Genomic DNA, 21,756 nt, shown 5'->3' with positions numbered 1-21,756 from the left:
TGATGACTGGATGAAGTTATTGATTTATTTACCAAAATGTCATGTGATAAACGATTTTTATTTATCATATAGATTAACCTGAACTTCCTCGTAAGATAGTATGAAGTATTAAAATACGGAGTATTATTAAAATTTGACATTTTACGGAGTACTCGTATGGGTAATAATGAGCCTGATCTATTCGTGAAAATTTTGAGCTCGACTTCGTTAAAGTTCGGTCAATGCTCGATTTGTGGTGGCTCGGCTTGGGTTTGAGTTTGGTTCAAGACCTTAAACTTCACGAACCGAGCTGGGTTATGCCAATCTCGGTTCGAAAAGTTCGTGAATAAGCTTGATTAGTCTTTCCCATAAAAAAAAAAAAAATTGTATATCAACATAAATATATTTATCCTAAATATCACATAATAATAAGTTGTATTTCATTAGGAAAATTTGCCAATTACTACCGCGTATTAATATCATTTTGAAAATTACTACCGCGAATTAAAAAACTTGTGACTTACTACCGTAAATAGTTTTAAAAATTTTATTTTACTACCAGGGTCTACTAAAGACCATTTATGACGTCACTTAGATCCTTAACTCACGTTTAACCCTTGGTTAAGCTTTTAAACTACTAAAAAAAAAGAAAAATAAATTCCCCCTAACCCATAGTTACCCCCCCCCCCCAACTAACTTAACTAAAACCCCCTTTCCTTTCTTTCTCCCTCATCGATCTCTCTCTTCACCATTTGTAAAGTCCCCCAAGCTTGATGCTCTAAATTCACACTGACCCATCTATCCTCTATTTGCTCCGGGTAAACGTTTAATTTGCTTTTTAAAAATTAATCTAAAACTGTTTTCGATTCTAGGGTTTTTTGAATTTTAGGGATTTTGCAATTTAGAATTTATGGACTACGAGTTGGGTTGATTAACATAGGGCTTTTATATTTTTCTTTGAATTAAACTATCAGATAAGTGATTTGAAGTCAAAGTGTAGAAGAAAGAGAGAGAAAAATGGGTTGGGTTAAGGGGGGTTTAACCATGGGTAGGGTTTTTTTTTTTTTTTTTGGGACATTTAAAAGCTTAACTAAGGGTTATACGTGAGTTAATGTTTAAAGTGACGTCATAAATGGTCTTAAGTGGAGGCTAGTAGTAAAATAAAATTTTTAAAACTATTTACGGTAGTAAGTCACAAGTTTTTTAATTCACGGTAGTAATTTTCAAAATAACATTAATGCGTGGTAATAATTGACAAATTTTCCATTTCATTACAAAAAATATAAACTCAAAGCAAAGTTAAAAAAATAATAATAAAAAATAAAGAAGACAAGTAATCTAAGGTTTTTTTTAAAAAAGACTAGTAATCTAAGAATACAGAGTAATAATAAAAGTTTGCAAAGTTTCAAGCTCGGTTCAAATTCGAATAAACTTAAAGGAACAAGACCGAGCTGACCATAATTTGGGCTCGGCTTTTCGATTAGCACCCCTGCTCGTTTCATTAACCTTCTTTCCATTTTGCCCTCTTGGAGCATTTCACTTGCGCTGCACTTCTCTCTCTTTTCCACTGAAACGTACTCTGAATTCGCAATTGAAGCGGCCTCTGAGCTTTCTCTCCTTCATTGAAGCAACTTCTGAGGTATGATGTTTATTCTTCCTTTAAACCATCGAATATTAACCTCTCAATATATGGTTTAATTTCACAATATCGTTAATTTAATTTTCAGTATAGTCAATTTAGGGCTAAGATTTTATTATTATTGCTGAAGTTGTTAATTTAATTGCTAGAACGTTGTTATGTGCATTTTACGTTGATAGTCTTAAACGAGAAGGAATTTATGTGATATTTTGATACTAATTTGTTGATTGAGTCATATTTGGTTGCTAATGTGTTGCATTTTCGAGCCTAATTGAGCATATGAGCCGAGCCGAATGATTATTGTCTCGCCAAAATGCTCAAATGATTAAGAAATATGGTTAGAAGTGTGGTGGTACTTAGGTATAGTTGCAGGCTTCCCAAGTCATTAAATTTGTGTGCAATTGATAACAAGAGTTAAATTAAAAGAACTTAAAACAATTTATGCGCCGAAACCGGGGTTATTGTATTGTTGAACACTTCTTATTGTCTGTCAGTTTGCTAAAGTGCTTATTGTTGATTATGGTTCTGTGGCAGCTTTGGGTTCTTATGGTTGCTGTTGGTTCAAAAGCATTACCTCTTAGAAGGACGAAGGGTCATACTGTTGCTGATACTTGTCGATTGTTTGGAGAAGACGTTGGCATTGTTAGGCAGGGAAGAAGTAGAAGTATGCGGAGAAAGGCAGATGGGAAACGAGGAAATTCTGATGGGAGTTACCAATCTAAAGGTTCCCATGGAAGTGAATCTGATGGGGCTTTTAAAGATCAGAAATATCAAAAGAAGCAAGATTTTTCGGAGGATGCTGAGACTTCATATATCAGGTGTCTGTTCTGTTTTTACTTTTTCACCCTTTAAGATGATAGTGTGTTTGATATCTTGTTGCCATTTTGTTTGGTGTTTGAGTGCTTACTGAAATGCTAACATGAGTCTAATATACTCATAGGAAGCAGATAGATGCTGAAACGGTGAAATACTTTTCTGAGATTGCGAATGTACTAGAAAGCGGTGAAGTAGAGTTGGAGGAGCGTTCTGTCGTATGTGGTAATGCTTTGGAGGAAAGCAGAGGGAAAGAAATGGAACTTGCGACTGACCATATTATCAGCCACACAATGCAAACATTGTTGGATGGCTGTGACGCTGACCACCTTTGTGGTTTTCTCCGTAGTTGTGCGAAGGATTTTGGTCGGATTGCTATAGATAGGTGTGGCTCTCATGTTGCAGAAACGGCTCTCAATTCTCTATCTAGTCATCTCCAAGATGAAGACTTCTACAATCTAATCAAAGATACTTTAACCTTGCTATGCCAGGTATCATTTATTTCTTTTATCCTTCTCCTTATTTCTACTCTTATGTTGAACAAAAAGGATTTTCTAGTTTTGTCATTTGCTATTATTTTTTATTGCCTTTTCTTGATGATACTTCTTTCTCTTGCTGATATGCTCTCTAGATTTGTTATGGTGCGAGTTAACATGGTTGCTATCGATGCAAAGTAGATCTTGTAGTGCATAGTTAATTGTTCCTAGGTAGTAGCTTAAATACTTGTCTTGGAATTTTTTTTGTTAGCATTTATTTCTCTTTTGACTGACAGGCATCATTCTACTTTTTACTTGCCAGGAAATAGTCCGAAAACCTGTAGTTGTTATGTGCAACTGTCATGGATCTCATGTGATCCGAAGTCTTCTATGTTTATGCAAAGGAGTACCATTGGATTCAGAGTTCCATTCTGCTAAATCATCTACAGTTTTATCTAGAAGGTTGAATCTTTATTCTGATAAAGAGCACAAGAATGAGACACTGATTGTCCATCAAGGGTTTCCAGATTTACTTGAGTTTGTTGTGTCTGAAATGTTAAAGTGTAACCCAACGGATATTGCGGCCCTACAAGTGGACCAGTATAGCAGTTTGGTTCTGCAGGTATGTTCCAAGAGCCTTGGGCATTATAATCTGAAGTTCTAGTTATTCCATATTTTTTCATTTCTCTTGGCCTCTTGCTCTTGTAATCTTGTTATCCAATCGTCCCATTATGTAGGATAACTAAATTTGGTGTGAATTTTATGTGGGAACCTGATAAAGATGGCCAGGTAGCCTGAATAAAAGCTGACTCTTCCATGCAAAAGGCTGGAAACTTTATACAGCTTCAATTGTTGGCTGCTTGTCACCTGTCTGTTCAAATTTGTATAGCCAAGGATTCTGTTTGAGTTATCTAGTTACAACTCTATAACTTTAATACTTGTCTACTTTCCATAATTCTGTGGATTCTGTACCGTGCAGACAGCTCTGAAGTTGTTGGCAGGACAAGAGCAAGAGCTCCTCCGTATCATTCCTGTTATTATGGGCTGCAATGTGGAGAATGCAGATCAAAGTTACTTCATAGAGACAACTGAGGTTCAGAACATCAGAGATTTGGTAAAAGAAAGTGCATTTAGCCATTTAATGGAGGTAGGATTTTATGTATGAAAATTATTTGATTTTTGTTCATGAACAGTAATTTCTGCTTCAAATTACCACTGTAATTAATTTTGATTTTAATAGGATCCAATTCTGATTAAAAGTTGTTTTCCTTCCTGGATCACTCAAGAATTGTGAGTTTGTGACTGTCTGAAATGTTGAGCTTTATCTGAATTTTAGAAATTAGAAGGTAAACAGATGAATAAAGATAAAAATGCCACTCTTCTTATTTGATAGAGACCCACTATAATGACTTGGTTATCCTTTGTGACTCGCAATGTTACTAAATTTTAGTTAAGATTCGTTGAGTAATCTGGATAAATAACTGAAAAATCTGCTATAAGAAGGTGCCACCTAGTTTGCCCTCTTATACACCCATGCTTGGGAGTAGAAACTGATTTTACCTGTTTGGTTTTGTTTCAGTAAGTTGTAGTAGACTTTCAGTTTAATGTAATTTATAAAGGTACAAAATCAAGAAATTCTTACTTCATTTTAGTGTTTCCTGTATACTCTCTTCATCCTCTTTCCTTTTTCCTTTATATACTCTTCCTCTTCCCAATATATGGCAATGTACCCATTTTGTCACTGCTGGATACAGTTATATTCATCAAAGGATTTAGCAACCTGGCCTATGTTGTCTTGTTGTGTAGCTTGCTACATATTTTCATGTCAGTGGTTATATCAGAAATTACCAGTTCAGTTTACGCCTCAGTGGTTATATCAGAAATTACCAGTTCAGTTTAAGCCAAGCTCATAAGATATATTGAAGAAATTGAGTCAAAGAATCCAATAGTGTTTCACTGTTTCGGGCTTCTTTAGGAGGCAAAGGTGTGGTTTATTGTAGGTGGTAGATGGAAGGATTTAAACATATTATCTCTGGGTGTATTTTATTTCTCCCTTCATCCTTTTCCTTTTTTAATTGAAAAAGCTGCCATACTTTGCAGGTCATATTGGAAGTGGCTCCAGATACTCTGTATGATGAGATATTCATGAAAATCTTCAAGGGTTCGTTGTATGATATTTCATGCCATCACTATGCCAACTTTGCTGTGCAAGCCTTAATATCTTATGCAAGAAACCAAGATCAAGTATGTCACTTTCTATTGCACATGGAATATTGGTTACAATAGTGCTGCATAAAATGCTTGAGCATCAATGTTAAAAATCTTATCCTCTACTTTTTGACAGATAATTATATCTTGTCATTTTGTGTCTTGAGTCAATCAAACATATGCCAAATCTTGTAGCAATTCTTGTTGTATACGTTGCGTAATCCATTCATGTTATCCTCTAGGTAGGTGCAATATGTGAGGAGCTTGGACCCAGAATGAGGGATCTCCTGAAAATGGGAAGAGCAGGCGTTGTTGCATCTTTGATTGCAGCAAGTCAGAGACACCATGCTTGTGAACACAAGGTACAAACTTCAGAGAGCGCCTCTCGTGTATCTTATGTTGTGCTGCAGTAGCTTTATAGCAAGCTGCAGCAATGATGATGTCAATTTCCTCTATGTCTAAGCAGCGCACTAATAATATATTTTGGTTTTCCTTCCTGTAAAATTTATTTACGCTTCAGTAGATTTGATTGTAGTTATTTTTTTTTGTTTGACTGACAGTGCTCTAAGGAGCTTGCAGCTGCTGTAATCATAGCTAACGAGGATCCGAATTGCATTGTACCTCGATTACTATTACTTGATAATTACTTATTCTCCAAGGATAAAGCAAACTGGAGCTGGACAAGTGGCTGTAGAGTACATGTTATGGGCTCTCTGATTCTGCAATCACTATTTAAGTATCCAAGTGTATGTGGCCTCCTGCTTTTTTTTTTTTTTTTTTTTTTTTTCCTTCATACAGCCATTTATGTATCTGGAGAAAATAAAAAGTGCATGTTAGATGAAAATGCTTCTCTCATGCTTGCATTATATGTACTTTGTATATCTTTTCAGAAAGATTCAAGAATCTCTTGCAATGTTTCCCAAACAAGAAAAACATCAACTGCAGCACAGTATTAAGCTTTAAGCTAGCAAAAGTAGGACTCAGGAGGTCTAGATTCACATTCATTATCTCTATAATGTATAGATATATTAGTGAGGCTATGTGCAGAAAGCCTATGAGATCCTCCCCCTCCCCCCCCCCCCCCTCTCCTCCTGGGTTAATTATGGCAAGCATAAATTGAGTAGTAATATAGCAAATATAATGATCATCTATAACTTCACCTTTTATTGCTAATAACCTTCAGATTTAAAAAAAATTATTATTGCTATGTCTTCATAGTACTTGGAAGAAATCTTTTATCCTTCATAGCTGAAATTCGTATGTGTAGTTCTTGAATCAGTATAGCTTGTTTATTGCAGGACTGTATACAACCTTACATCACAAGCATCACATCAATGGACAGCTCTCATGTCCTGGAAGCTTTGAAGGATTCTGCAGGAGCACGTGTTATTGAAGCGTTTCTGGGTTCAAAAGCTCCTGAAAAACAGAAGAAGAAGTTGATTAGCAAGTACAATCTTGGCCCTATTTTCTATTCAATTAAAGTTTTGCTTTCCACTTGTTCCCCAGCGTTGCATTCTATAATTGATAAAATATGATAAAGAAGCTCTCTGTTTATCTTTATCTATTTCTATGCTGTGACAAAAGAGAAACTATAGAAGACTGAGTAACAAAGTGTATAGGAGAGAGTTAGCATTTTGTCTTTTTTTCAGGCAGCCAGTTTTCTGATTAGCAAATTATTTCTGTATATGTTATGAAGGTTGAAGGGTCATTTTGGAGAGCTTGCATTGCATCCATCGGGCTCTTTCACTGTTGAAAAGTGCTTCAATGCTAGTGATGTTCCATTAAGAGAAGTGATAGTTTCTGATATGCTTGGTGTTCAGAAAGAACTTTCTAGGACAAGGCAGGGTCCTCTTCTCCTGAGGAATCTTGATGTCGATGGGTAAGCTTGCTTAGCTCTTCTCTCATTCTTTGAGCAGTATTATGTTAGGTTGATCAAGGAGCATAATTATGAAAAAGGGTTTAAATATGTGGCAGTGGAAAGTCAGTTGCTGCAATTTATATGATCAGCTTAAGTTTCTTAAGTCAAAATTGGATGCGTTAATATGTAGCTAAGTAGCTTGTTGTGATCCTCATCGTTGAATTGCATAGAGATTTTGATTAAGCATGCTGGACCATCTGGGTTTAGATATTTTGAATTCAAGATTAAGCTTTAACTCAAGCATTTACGAGATTTTTTTTAAGACCAATGCTTTCTACCTATTTTTGAATTTTTTTATTATCATCTCCTGTCCAGTTTCTCAAGACAACCCGAACAATGGAGATCTAGACAGAAGTCTAAACTCACAGTTTACAAGGACTTTTTAGCCGAATTTGTTGATGCAGAAAGTGTCTCCTGGGAAAAAAAGAATCCTCCTACTGCCGATCTTTCTAAGAAAGCAACCCAGCAAACGAATATAAAGAAGATGAGGCAAGAGATTGACACTGTCTTGGCATCATTCACAAGCTCAGATTCTTCAAAGAAGCATAAAAAACAGAAAAAATCCGGTAAAGAACAGGCTGATAATGATGTTGAACAGAAACCGGCTGCTGACAAGAAAAAGCGTAAGCATCGCCAGAAAGATGACCTGTCAAAGTCTTCTCGGAAGAAGCTCAAATCCTGAACTTGCAGATGCTGTAACAGCTATATCTGCTTAAAATTTTGTTGCTCTGTATTGTAATTGTTTTCATAGAAAATTATCTTTGTAACAATTCCCTTTTTCTGTGTAACAATAATATCTAGGAAATTTTGACATTGGAAAGTTTTATGAATTAAATTATTGATCTTGGCTTTGAGAATTCTACCATCATATTTACATTGCATACACTCTTATCCTAGTAACTTTCTTCTGTAAATCTGGAACTCATGCCCACATTTTCTTTCTACAATTTTTTGCCTTCTTAGTATTCGCGTCATGAAGCATTTGTTAATGTATACAATTGGGATGGAACTTAGAGAGAGTATAATTTAACATCTTCAGAAAATGATATCAACAGCATAAGAGATTTGAGACAGCAAAATTGTGGTATTTCACTATATTATATCAGGAAAATTTGTTCTTAGAGATATAAGAAAAGCTCATCATATACACTAAGCTAAAAGCTGTCCATTACAAACCCCCAAAAAAAAAAAAAAAAAAACTACTCTACAAAACTATAGACTATGGATTGGAAACCTTCATCCTTCATCCTTGAAGTGTAGGCTTCAACCTGGCAAAAAAAACAGAACAAGAAACACACTATCTGAGACAACTAAGAAGCATGCAACTGTTCTTTCTGAAGACCTGATCAGAATTAAAACCAGACTTTACTTGTTCTGAGTAGGATTCGATCTACTCGGAGGTATCATTCGAAAACTCGAGTCTACTTTCTTGAAGGGCTTCTTCATATCGGATCGAAGATGTTTCAATGTTTGAGAGGAGACACCAAGTAACCTCGCTTGCGCCCCACTCGACCACGACAGCAACACCAGTGCAAAAACAAGAACAAGAACTAAGGTCTTACATTGGACTTTCATTTTTTTAGTAACAAGTTTGTTGAACAAAGATACAGTCTCAAATCATATGAAGTGATTAGAGGTTTAGTTAAATACCAATAGTAGAATCTTAGTATACTCTTGGGGATCTGAAGAAGGTGGGATCATGTGCTACTTTGTTTGACTATATGCATGTTTGTAGTCTGACCATTGGATTAACTACTAACTAAATACTACTATAATCTGATTAATCTCAGAGGTAGTCATGTGATCTATCACGTGATAATGTTAGTTTAGTTTTCTTGAAGTTATAAAAGGGTGATAAACTAATGCATGCTTCTTTTTCTTTTCTGATAATCTTAGGTTATTTTATTTTGCTAAGTTATCAGAAATCAGAATCAGAATACTGCATACATATTACTCGGTTACTCCTTGTACTTCTCAATCATACAGCTGTCTTAACGAACGATGTTAGCATTTTTGTCAAAGACACTTTTATTGTTGTCTCATTTCTTATAACTTGCATTTGTTAATTAGTGCCTCATCTAGTCATCTACTATAATTTATTGTTAATGAGGGCCTTAATAAAATGGTTTTCAATTCTCTTAAAAATTTAACAAAAGTGTACTTTGTGGATTATCATTTAAGTTTAGTGATCTGATGTGTAACATGTGTTGTTATATCTATATACTTTCTCCGTTTCTTTTTAGTTGACACGTTTCTTTAGTCACGTTTGTCAATGCAAAAGTTCAACAATTAATATCTCTAATTACCGATAAACAAAAATTATGAAAAGTTGATATTTTGAAAATATATATCGCGACGAATCTAACAATATCTATGACTATATTTTTCATTAGGTATAAAGCACAAACAATGGTCAAAGGGGAGTGAGTGAATAGTGCTAAAGTCAAAACGTATCAACTTAAAAAAAAACGGAGGTAGTATATCTTATCAATGAAATGTAAAAGGCCTGTTTGTATACAGTAAGTTTAGCCGACTTAAATTACATAAAATTGATTTTATGTGATTTGACTTGATGCTAGTTACATTTGAGATATTGCTAGATTATTTGGAGTTACATTTATGAGATTTGGGGGTAATTAATCTCGTTAACCTCTTTTCTTATGTTTACACTAGTTCTATATGCATATGATGCGAACTTTAAATTAAATTTCTAAACATACATGCTCCAATCATTAAATATTAAGTGGATTTTATATATTTCATATTATTTTCATGTGGACATGACTACCTAAAGTTGGCAGACCTATCACATTATCACAGACATGTGTCTTTCCTCAACAATTTTGACAATTGCAACATTCAACATATATTTTGAGGTAAATCAAGCTGTTGATTGAATGGTTAATGCTGGTCCATTTTTATTTATTTTTTGAATAAAGTTAATGCTGGTCATTTAGTTACTAATCATATGGATTTTTTATTTTATTTATTTATTTATTTATTTTTATTTTTTTTTGGTAAAAAGCATATGGATATTGTACCTTGTAATAATTTTAGTTTATTTTCTATTATTGTATATGCATGATGAATTGCCCTCGGGAGAAGGGTCTCCTAATGTTATACTCTCCCATTTTTTTTTAATTTTCTACTCACTTGCATTTTGTGTGGTCCCTAACACGCATGGTTGACCAATAATAACTTTAACTGTGTGTAAAGGATAAACTATGAAGATAGGGTATTTATATAGCTAAACATTGATACAATTCTAAGAAGATCACACATGAATACATGATAATTTTTTGCTTTGTACATAAGCTGCAATATATGGTCAATGTTTCATAAGCTTGAATAATAATGAATATTAAGTGAATAAAACAAAAAAGAATGAATGTAGTACTGCCTTTTTCTAACCTTTCAACCCTAAAAAAAAGACCTTAGCCTAGTGATAAGGTATGTTCATAACCACTATTAAAAAAGAAGAAAAAAAAAAGATAGGTTTCATAACCATGAGGTTGTGAGATAAATTCCCAAAAGTAACAACTTGAGGGTGGGGATTCCTTCCACACTCAAGGAGTCTTGTCCCGCTAACTCGAATTAGTCAATTAGGTTGTCATGTAAATTTGGAATAGGTTGACGTGTAAGAGGTTATGGTTTAGTAGAGGAGTCATAACACACGTTGGTATTTAACATGATACCAACAATAAATTATATCGATACCAACAAAACATTTTTGCATTCGTTGGTATCACTGAATAAGGTTGTTGGTATCATGATGATATCATCTAAAGTATAATGAAATACCAACGCGTGTTTTGACATTTTTTTTTTCTAAGTGCGGTAAAAGTGAATGGACAGATATGCCCTTATTAGAGTCATAAATGACTCTAACTACTAGAGTCTTAGAATTCCTCTTAGTAGAGTGGTTTTTTTTTTTTTTTTTAATTTTTTTTTATACCTAAAATCTTATATATAATTTAAGAGTTATTTTGCAACACTTCACTACAGCACTCCAAAACCCCAACTCTCAATTCTCATGCACTCCGTTTTTTTTTTTTTTTTGAAAAATAACTTCAAATAACTCCCACAACTCCAAATAATTAACTTTAAAAAAAAAAAAACCTATAACTTCCTTTCCAAGACAAAAAAAAAAAAAAAAAAAAAAAAAAGAATCTATAACTTCCATTTATAATAATTTTTTTCCTAAACATACATATATCCCATGCATTAGCATGGGCAGTTTGTCGGGAGGGAACAAAAGAATGAGGTTTGTTTCACAAATTCTAAGAAACCAGATACGTAGCTTAAGAGTAAACTTCGTTAATCCACGCTAATTTAATAAAACCATACTGTCTGACCGGAAGGAGCTTAGCCTGTCCGGAGATAGTGGAGCTAAAGACAGTAGACAGTACCTGATTGATTCAATACTCCTTGCAGCTGGCTGCTCCCTTCGCCAACAAATGTCTTGTATCTATTAAGAAGGATTTCTCTTCGGGTTCAAACCTTGAATGCCATACCTTGCGGAAGGCAATTCGCGAGAGAATCGCGCACAATTCTTTTTGACCGAGATGTGAATGCTCGTAATTTCCATCTACTTCCGAGATTCCTCCTGAAATATTTTTCAAATACAGAAGCTCCGCATCTTCACCCAAATTAGTGAATTAAACCGGATTCTTTTTTGAAATTGTTTCACTAGTTTTATAAATTGAACATCATTATGTTAGTTAATTTTCTTTTACATGAATTATTAATTAAATTTTCAAATAATGTATTTGTTCCAAATCACAAACCCCTCAAAACTATTTACTCCTAAATAAAGTAGTCAAATTGTGAAAGATATGTTTAATGTTTTATTCTAGTTTATTATTTTCACTTTTAGCTTCTTATAAGCAATTCTTCTTTTCTATAAACAGTCTAAGGTCCTGTTTTTGTTAAGATGTTCTGCTCTGCTGAAATCTGCTCTGCTCTGCAGTGTTGGAAGTTCTGTTCAGAAGCTCAAAAGAACAGGGCCTATATGAATAAAATTTACGTGAATAAACCTTAGTAAATTTGATAAAAATCAAATGAGGTATAATTGCAAATTTGCAAGTTTAATAAAGAAATAAAGATATTGTTAGAGCTCTTTCCCAAAATAATGCTGGGAAAAACTCCAATTCCTTAAATACAACTTCTTTTTCTTTTATTCCCTAAATACCGTCCACGTAAGCAAGTTAGAAAAACCCTTTTTTTTTTTTTTTTTTTTTTTTTTTTACCGGTTCAGGGAGAAACCGCTATTTGAAGTGGCGGTTTGGCGGTTTTCAAATAAAGACCGCTACTTCAAGTAGTGGTTTTCTGCTATAATTTTTTTAGAAAAAAATATAAAACTAGCAACATAAATCTTTCAACAAACAAATAATCAAAATACAAAAGCAGAGTTTACATAATTATAATACTCCAAGATTGATAGTAATACTTAGAAGAAAACAAAATAGAGCCAATTATGATTGATAAAATTCCAAATCAAACAAAAACAAAACTTAAAAAAATGAATAAATTAAAACTTAGTATGTTTAGGTCTGGATTACACAATTACAAAAATTGAATAAATTAACAAGTGAATTGAAAAAATAGAAACGAAATTAGGCCTAATTTAACAATTGAATTGAAAAAATAAAAACAAAATTAGGCTTAAACTATACTAACCCTCCATTATCCCTAATTTAAACATCAACCATCTCTAGCGTCAAGCGTCGCTCCGATGGCGGAATCAGATGGGTTGAATAATTTTTCTCCATGTTTGATCAGTGTGAGAAGTCTGAGAATGAATGTCGTCCTTGAGAAATATTTTTTTTTGCTTTTACTAGAAGCCAAAAGTGAGAAGGTGAGAGAGAATAAAGTTTAAAGTGTTTTTTTTTTTTTTTTTTTTTTTTTTAAAGCCCTAAAACCACCATTTCAAGTGGCGGTGTACTAAGATAAAAACCGCTACTTCAAATAGCGGTTTTCACATAAAACCGTAAAAATTATAATTTGACTTGAACCAGTGACGTAGTCGATATTGTGGAAATTTATAAAAAAGTGACTGTGTTTGTGGAATTGAGTTTTTTGGCTGCATTATTATTTAGGAAAAAGGGCTCATATTGTTATAATCTACTCGTAATACTAGTAATAAAGATATTGAAAACCAAAAGAGGCCCTTTTCCCAGCCACCCCCCAAGAAATACTTACCAAAAAGGGGGAAGAAATAAACAGCAGCACATGAATTTCCATTTTCACGACTGATTATGAGGAGAGAGATTACGAGATACGATTATTGAACTGCGATCTCTTCTTTCGTCTCGCTATCTTCGTAATTTAGGTATTTTGCTTTCAATTTGATCCCCAATTTCTCTTTTCATTGATTCTGTAATATTCGATTTGATTTCGTATTTTTGTAGGGTTTTCAATGAATTTATTCTTTTTGATTCACAAATTATGATCCAATTGTCGTAATTTTGTTATTGTTGATTTGTAGGCGTTCATCTGCTACTAGTAAGGGTTTTGTGGTTGCTGATTGATTGGCCTCTTTGTTTAAATTGTTTTTCTTGGTGAATTGATTGTTAAGGTGATACTTCTTTCTTACTCTTCTTTTGTTTCGCTTGTATTTTTGGAATTTAGGAAATTTTAATTATGTAGGTTTGTTAGCAAATTAGTGGAGCAAAAAAAAAAAAAAAGGGAAATTTAGATAAGAATGTTAGAGAAGACTAGTGGGGATTGAAGAATCTGACTGCAAATTGTAAGATTCTTGTTGTAGGGTTTGTATGTTTGTGAGGGTTTGGTGTAGGCGTTTTTATGATTAAAGTTACACTCTTTGTATTTCAGGATCTATGTGTCTGTTAATAGCAATAGAAATTGCTCTTTGAACATTGAATTCGTGCTATCTTGCTGACAGACCCGAAAACGTCAGTTTATGTATCTTGTTTGTCAAACACCATTTTTGTTGAGGATTCAGGGGCTTAGCAACTACTCTGACCTTTCTTTACTATTGAGGCTGCCGCTGCGCAGGGAGGGGGTAGGCTGATCGTCTGATCCCTTAAGAGAATGAGGTAGAGAGGAAGGAGAGAAGAAAGCTAGGAAGTGGCTGAGAGGTTTGAGAGTGAGAAATTAAAATAAAATAAAATAAAATTGAGTGAGGTTAATATTGTTAATAACTAAATACGTGGAATAAGGTATGGGGTTTATGTGTCAGTCATTCTTAACCTAGGTTTGATACTGAAACACATAGTTGATATCTTTGGTTGAACCAAACTGCCCCTTAAACACCACTAGACCATTTGGATTATCATCATACAAATCCACCTCTAGGTCCATTATTATCTAAGCTACCACCATAATTTTGTCTCATACAGACTTGAAAAGTTCCATCAAACCTATCCAACTTGCCGTAGAAAACTCAAATTGGAAATTATGAGTTCTTCATCATGAATTGGCTACACCACAATGCAATTTGCCAATTTTAGTAATAACTTCATATGAGTTTGGAATCATGAGATTGTTCCCACTGGTTTCTATAAGATCAATTCGTGTATGTCACATTTCCAAAGCTTGAGATACTCGCTGACTAAGTTTCTCCAATGGCTTCTGATTTTCAGTTCTGCTTGGCTAGTGCTTGCCGTGAATCTCTAGATTTTGTGCTTGTATTTATATCATTGCTCCTCTGTTATCACTTGTTATATATATCTTGAGCATCACACCCTGGAAGGCTTGGATGCTTGCCACTCAAAAGTCTATCATCATTGACCTTGTTTATGTATGAATTGAAACCACTTATTTATTTGGTAGACCATTACATGACATGACATGACATCATTGACGTACTCAGCTGGCTTCTGACCTTAAGAGCTTATATTGATGTTTTTGGAGAATGCAATGTGTCAAGTCGTCAACTTCTTGTTTTGGTTTGGGATTATTGTTTAAGGCTTTAAATGTAGTTACATTAGGCAGACCTCGATCAGCCAGGATTTTCTTGAGAGTTAACATTTTTACGTGGTTTCGGAGTCAGATACAAGAGAGAGGATCAGAAGAGTGAGATAAAAAAAAAAAAAAAAATAGAAAAGTTAGATATCTGATGGAGCAAGATAACTAAATGGAGCAAGTATTTTTTTAGACTGGTAAACATTTTTTAGTGTTTGGGAGCAAGATACAAGGAAGAGGGTGTAAAAAGATTGGAAGTTGGGTATAAATTAGGGTTTGGAAGAAGTATCTCCTTTAATTTCAGAAACTAGTTGCTCGTTGAACTAATTAATGTTTTGATTAGGCATGTGTTGTTATTGTTTCTAATTAATATAGCCGTTCTACTGTTCTACCTATTGATAGGTTTTTTATAAGGATTAATAGGTTGTATTGTACTAAAATAGCTTGAGGCTTTAAGTTTGTGGGAAAGTGGTAGTGTAAAAAGGGAGCATGAGTTGAGTTTGGATGCATTAATTCTTTAGCAGTGATTTTCTAGAACAAGATGATTTTGGACTATTTATTGGGTGTTCTACCACATTTTATTAATTTTCATCCTTTAGCTGATATTAATTTTAATTAGAAGAAATGACTATGTAAATCATAGCCAGAAATTTATGTATCACAAAGAATTAAGATTGGGGTTCGAAGTTAACATTTAGTGAAAATTGATATTGAGTTGGACTTTCAAGTTTGACAAATGGAAACTATACTATCTCAGTTATGATCGTTTTAGTTATGTTTTTGGTGTACCACATGTAGACAAAAATGTCCTGTTTTGTTTTGTAGCTCTTGTGTTCAGACTGCTACTTATATTCCTTGGTGAAAATTTTAGGATTAGACATGTTGGGATGTTCTTGTGTGCAAAAGCTGGTTATATTCTCATTTTGCATGTTTGTTTCAACCTTCTTTGTACAACTCCCATAGTCCTTTCACATCTTATCTACTCCTCGTCCACTGCTAGGTACTAGCTCCAATGATGCCTTTCTCATAATTTTTTTCTCCTGGCTATAACTGTTATTCCCATTGTTTGTTTTACCAAGAATTGATCAAATGCTCACTGAAATTCATGCCTTTCTTTCTTCACTTTTGATGTTTAAGGGCAAGGTTGCCTTTTGATTAGTTGTTTATCAGTGTTGCTAGCATAAATTGATTGGATTTAACACTTTTTTTCCAAGATGTTGCATTTGATGGGGTTGTCTTGACTCTTTAACTCTGGGTTTTTGTTAATGTTCTAGTTGTGAAATCAGTTTGTTCTGTCAATCCTAATTGTAATTATTTCTATGGTGTTTTTTACAGTTTTGTTCTGAGGTTCAAGTTAGGAGTGTTTTATTTGAAGATTATAAATGGCTGAAAAAGCTTGTGTCAAACGTCTTCAAAAGGAGTTTAGAGCGCTCTGTAAAGTACGTTTTATCTTTTTTTTCACTCCTATTGCTCACCAGCCGGTTTCTTACTTTCTTTTGAACTATGTTCTATATTTGATGTGTATAATGTTTTACTGGTTTATTTGTCTGTATATAGCCTTATTTTCATCTCATTTGTGGATCTCTTGCAAACTGCTTTCTCTCTTTCTCTTCCAAACACTCACACACATGCACAATTTTTTTTTTAATTCACTTTTTTCACCCACTTACCCTAAAATCAATAAGCTATTCCCAGTACTTTCCTTTTTTTTTTTTTTTTAATTTTTTTTTATTATTATTATTTAATTTAAAACTACAGAACCCCACTACAATCCCTCTCCTAAATTATTGTGCCCGAGTCAAATGGAGCTTTTTTAAGGGTTGGAGGAAGTATCTTTTAATTAAGTTGCTTGCTTCTTTGGGGGGGCAGAGTTTACTTGCAGATGAAAGAAGTTTCTCAAGCTGATAATTTTTCTGATTCCTTTGTTTAAAGGATAGAAGAAAGTTAATGTTTAAGAATCCTATTGTCGTGAACTCTTTCCTCTCTATATTTCAATGAAGAATATTAGAGAATATAATTTTTTTTGCATATGACAGAGCAAGCTTACCCCAATTCTCTAGGAGTTACATTATCCGAGAACTCAGCTTTCTCAAATTAGGCCTTGTTTTTTTTTTTTTTTTTTTTTTTTTTTTTTTTTTTTTTTTAATTTTAAATCTGAAATAAATTTGTCGGAAAATGAATGTTTCGGAAAAAATATGTCATCACTTTTTTGTTTAATAATTTTGGCTTGTGCTCCTACATTATTTCTTCATCCTTCAAAATACTCTAATTGCATTTTTTTGAATTTGCAGGAGCCTGTATCTCATGTTGTTGCTCGCCCCTCTCCAAATAACATTCTTGAATGGTGTAAGTTTTATTTTAGCAGTCCTTCCCTTACCGATGACTTGAAATAATGCCCTAATTCATTTGTTTACATATTGGAACTTTAGTGTATTTCTAGTTTTTGTATGCCATTTGGTGGAATATGGAAACTTTGACAACTTAGGTTATGCCTTAACCTGGTAAGTCCAACCTTTTCAAAGATTGTTTGCAAGATAAATAATCATGTGACTGTATACATTGCATACCTTTTCATCTAGACTTAGCTTTTTATTTAAGTGGATCGTAGTATCTGTAGATCATTTTTCTCCAAATTTTTTATTGTGGGTTTGCTGGTTTGGAGTACAATTGAATTAGAAGTCTCTATTTCACAATTGCCATTAAAATAGCATGTTCAAGTTTTTGGACATTGCTTAAATGATGGGTATTATTGTTTTTAAATTGTTTTAACTTTTAGAAGATATGTTAAAAATTATATGTTGTGTTAGTCTTTTTATTTGGTGTGCATCCCTCTTTCTTATCTTTCTTTTGTTTTCCAATTTCAGATTATGTACTTGAGGGAAGTGAAGGAACACCTTTTGCAGGTTTGTCCTTCCTGCTGTTATTCTTTTCCCTGCATCTTTTAGGCTTGAGTTTTGAACTCTTGTTACTCATTCATTGCTCGTGTCACTTTCAATTATGTGAGTTGATTTTCTGAATTTTACATTTTATCTTATGAAGGTGGATATTATTATGGGAGGATCACGTTTCCATCTGAATATCCATTTAAGCCACCATCAATCAGGTTACCTCACTTTCTTTTTTTTTTTTTTTTTTTGGCTGGCTAGTAATCTTCTCCCTTGAAAGCATATAGAAATAAAAATGCTTGTGGCTTTGGCATTTTAATGTTTCCTTGTTAATAGGATGACGACTCCCAACGGGCGGTTTATGACTGATACCAAGATATGCTTGTCTATGAGTGATTGTAAGTTTTGTGCTTCATTGATGCTCCTTATCTGCTCAATTTTTTTTGTCATTGATTATGATTTAGTCTCGTAATGATTGTCTCTTTTATTTATTTGCAGTTCATCCTGAAAGTTGGAATCCAATGTGGTCAGTATCCAGGTAAGATAAAGTGTGCTAACAGTTTATTCTCAATGCATGACTTCATAGCATGTCCTTCAATTGAGGGAAAAATAGAGTAGAATGGTAGATTCTTATAGGATTCATTTCTAACCATTTATAGGAAAAGCAAATATCGTCTGTTATGGACTCAATGGTATGGAGCAGCCTTTTCAATTTTACTTTATAACTTATGTGATATCATTGATGAAGTAGAGTTTTCATTGATCTTGATAACTAAGATACTGTAGTATGTACCATCTGAAGTTGCTGTTGCTGGAAGAAAGCACATTCTTTTTTATGTAGTTGTTATTTTATTGCATGTTATTGACTATGCTTTGTTTTAAAATGCAGTATTCTTACGGGTCTACTCTCATTCATGGTAAGTTCATGCCTGTGATTTATATATATGCTTCTCCATTAATAATGTCTGACCTATGTGCTTGAAACTTCTGTGTGTTATATACTAGTATCACTTAGCTGGTAAGATTATGTGATTCGTTGCAATTGATAAATTTGGTTTCTGAGTCTTTCTTGTGTCCTGCAGATGGACAAAAGCCCTACTACAGGAAGCGTTTCAACATCTGTTGAGGAAAAACAATGTTTAGCCAAGTCTTCACTTGCCTATAATTGTAAAATGTAAGTGAGTGGCAGTTTATTACTGGTGTCTGTTTTGTTTATTCTCTGTTGTCTGACATTGTCTACTGATGAGTATTGCATGCAAAAACCCATTTTGATATTGCTCTTTAAATCTTGGACATATTTTTTCATAAATGTCCAACATTGGTTTTTCAGCTGACTGAAATTAAGGTTTTGAATTGATATTTTGCTCTTATCACAGTCACCAAAGTTGATGTTCTGTTTTTGGGTTTTTTGTCTGGCATTTCTGTATGAGCCATTTTTTTTCTAAGATAACTCATAGTCTCATACTGAATTAAAATTCATCCATGGTTTTCTCAGATAAACCATAGTCTCATAATGCGAATTGGAACATAAACAAAACATTGTTTTCCCATGTTTTTCTCTCAGTTGCATCATATTGTCAGATGATACCCATGCCAATTTTATAATTGTCTTGAAATTCAAGGAAGGCAATTTTGTGGAATTAGTCAGTTGATTTTTCTTTGAAAATAATCTGTCAAATAATTTTGTCTATTTTGGGTTTTGAAACTTTGCTTTTTAGTTCTACTTTCAGGAAATTGTTTCCCGAATACGTTGAGAAGTACAACCAGCAACTTGCTGAGCAAGCTCAGAAAGAGGCATTGTCAGTGCCCGCACAAGAAGAATCTTCACTTCTCAATTCGGAGACTATTAATAATAACATGCAAGATAATGCAGCAAAAGCAGAAGATGGGAACAGAAGAAATAATCGTAAGCAATCTGTGCCGACCTGGATGCTGTTGTTGATCTTCTCAATATTTGGTTTAGTTATGTCCTTGCCTCTTCTTGAACACTGATGTCACTCCCTGATTAGGCTCGACCTAAATGGGTAGATCTTCAAACTTAAGATCATATAGATATGCATGTGAGCTGGTCAAAATTTTCACATCCAAAATTTACCTTTTGTGGTGTTTCACTGTCTTGTAATGTTACGGAGTACTACACTAACTTGTACAGTCTATGGGATGCTATCTTCTTTCAATTCAATTTTCTAGTCTGAAAATTTTGTGAAAGTGTTTTGTCAAATCATCATAACAAATTAAATGAGCCTGTGAGCTCTAATTGTTGAGGTTCATTTTTACAAACTTGAGAAAAAAAGGTTTTCTTTGAATAAGGTGGTTTGGGGGTGATATCAATGGAAGAATTCTTCGAAAAGATTTGTGCCTATGCATTATACAAAGAGCGTTGCGTTCAAAATCTATGTCATGACCCGGAATTAAAACCTGTGACAAAAACTCAGCTTAAGCTTATCAACAACGAAGTCTTACGGTTGTAGTATGAGTATTTTGCTTGCAAGAAGCTCGAAGACTTTTAGTTAAGCCTTCATGTTAAGCACAAAGGAAAGTATATGGTGGAGGATCTTAAGCGTGAGCAACATTGATTCCTTCGATTTTTCCATGACCTTGGTACATTTGTAAACAATGCTATGGATTTGATTCAAAGGAAAGTATACGATGGGAAAGAAGAACAATGTTCAGCAACATCTAATGTTCTAACAGTATATTGTTTTCTGGTTTGGGGAGCATGTAAATTTTACTTCAGTGAATTTTGAAGATATGCGATTTTTGCAATTTTTATAGGTACATATGATTATGGACTGGGGAGCATGTAAATTTTACTTTAGTGAATTTTGAAGGATTGATTTACTTAAACTCTGCTGTCATATTATAAATACGGAGTAGAAGACTTCAAATTTTAATCCTTTGTTTCCAGTTACCCTACATTGATTTGATTTTGTAGAGCGAAAACAAGATCACTTAGTCGTCCTTTGAGACCGAGAGAAACCCTATTTTATGCATTCTTGTGCTTATATACTTTTACTTCATATCTATTTGAAATTAAAGGTTATATGGGAAAGAGAGTAAAAAATTATTCGATATTCTAGGTTATTATTTATACCACCTCGGTTTTCATTTTGATGTTAAAAATATATTTGCTTTATTTTTTTTTTCTTCTTTCCATTTTACCTTCTTACTTCCAAACCCCATAATAATCGCGCATACTCGTATTTTTCTTTACTCATGTTCTCTCACTAATAAATCACTTTTTTAACACTCTTATTTTAACCATTCTTTTTCAATGTTATGATCACATGGAAATGGAGGAAGGTAGTATTTGTGGACTAAGCACATGAAAGTGATGGGAGAGGTGAGGAATCCAATCCTCACATGTCACAATCTTAGGCTCCGTTTATTTTGGTAGAAAACATTTTTCTGATAAATGATTTTCCTTCATCTTTCCATTTTCCTTTATTTTGATAAAAGGTGGAAAACAATTTTTCTAAAGGTGCAGAATTGCACTTTAGAAAAGGAAAACCGTTTTTCTTTAGAAAAGATGGTATGCCACATTTTCCTATTCACTCATTACTTCTCCTTATACTCTACTCCCATCCTTCCTTTCTTTTTTACTTCATTTTTTTTCCTTAAGTTTTCCTCTAATCAAAACAAGGAAAACTTACTTTTAAATCGTGTTTTCCATTAGAAATTGTTTTCCTTGAAAAGTAATTTTCAGGACAATTGTTTTCCTTCAAAACAAACAGAGCCTTAGGATGAAACCGAACTAAATACCATAGTACCGGGAAAAGAAAAAGAAAATACCGTGTGAAATTAACGGGAAGAAAATACCATAGTACCGGAAAAAGAAAAAAGAAATTTACCGCGTGAAATTAACGGTAAGAAAATACCGCATACGAAAAAATAAAAGTAAAAATAAAAATT

The 21,756-nt window shown here is 33.6% G+C and overlaps 2 protein-coding genes across 3 annotated transcripts; both read left to right on the top strand.

Annotated features, from left to right (window-relative positions):
• The first annotated feature begins 1,302 nt into the window (after positions 1–1,302).
• On the top strand, positions 1,303–7,901 carry LOC110688020 (pumilio homolog 23-like). The gene is made up of 11 exons (XM_021864684.1): positions 1,303–1,618; positions 2,153–2,436; positions 2,559–2,922; positions 3,230–3,529; positions 3,887–4,054; positions 5,008–5,151; positions 5,358–5,477; positions 5,676–5,861; positions 6,414–6,562; positions 6,812–6,994; positions 7,349–7,901. Exons 2-11 carry the CDS (start codon positions 2,165–2,167, stop codon positions 7,713–7,715), a joined length of 2,253 nt encoding a protein of 750 aa, XP_021720376.1. The 5' UTR covers positions 1,303–1,618; positions 2,153–2,164; the 3' UTR covers positions 7,716–7,901.
• Positions 7,902–13,161: 5,260 nt separating this feature from the next.
• On the top strand, positions 13,162–20,114 carry LOC110688018 (ubiquitin-conjugating enzyme E2 34-like). Of its 2 annotated transcripts, XM_021864682.1 has the most exons (11): positions 13,162–13,364; positions 13,521–13,610; positions 16,295–16,398; positions 17,251–17,305; positions 17,824–17,862; positions 17,999–18,062; positions 18,181–18,242; positions 18,343–18,382; positions 18,734–18,761; positions 18,927–19,018; positions 19,563–20,114. In XM_021864682.1, exons 3-11 carry the CDS (start codon positions 16,342–16,344, stop codon positions 19,834–19,836), a joined length of 711 nt encoding a protein of 236 aa, XP_021720374.1. In that variant the 5' UTR covers positions 13,162–13,364; positions 13,521–13,610; positions 16,295–16,341; the 3' UTR covers positions 19,837–20,114. The 2 variants fall into 2 exon arrangements, with proteins under 2 accessions (XP_021720374.1, XP_021720375.1); XM_021864683.1 differs by lacking the exon at positions 13,521–13,610.
• Positions 20,115–21,756: the final 1,642 nt, after the last annotated feature.

This window comes from Chenopodium quinoa, unplaced genomic scaffold, assembly GCF_001683475.1.
Source record: "Chenopodium quinoa cultivar QQ74 unplaced genomic scaffold, ASM168347v1, whole genome shotgun sequence".
Taxonomy (NCBI): Eukaryota; Viridiplantae; Streptophyta; class Magnoliopsida; order Caryophyllales; family Amaranthaceae; genus Chenopodium; species Chenopodium quinoa.
This window is presented reverse-complemented; position numbering and strand designations above follow the sequence as displayed.

Excerpts from the sequence above, each read along its gene's own strand:
- LOC110688020 (XM_021864684.1), top strand. The coding sequence starts at position 2,165 with ATGGTTGCTGTTGGTTCAAAAGCATTACCTCTTAGAAGGACGAAGGGT. Across the intron at positions 5,862-6,413 it reads CACTATTTAAGTATCCAAGT|GACTGTATACAACCTTACAT; the intron begins GTATGTGGCCTC and ends TGTTTATTGCAG. Across the intron at positions 6,563-6,811 it reads AAGAAGAAGTTGATTAGCAA|GTTGAAGGGTCATTTTGGAG; the intron begins GTACAATCTTGG and ends TATGTTATGAAG.
- LOC110688018 (XM_021864683.1), top strand. The coding sequence starts at position 16,342 with ATGGCTGAAAAAGCTTGTGTCAAACGTCTTCAAAAGGAGTTTAGAGCG. Across the intron at positions 18,762-18,926 it reads CGGGTCTACTCTCATTCATG|ATGGACAAAAGCCCTACTAC; the intron begins GTAAGTTCATGC and ends TGTGTCCTGCAG. Across the intron at positions 19,019-19,562 it reads CTTGCCTATAATTGTAAAAT|TTCTACTTTCAGGAAATTGT; the intron begins GTAAGTGAGTGG and ends TTTGCTTTTTAG.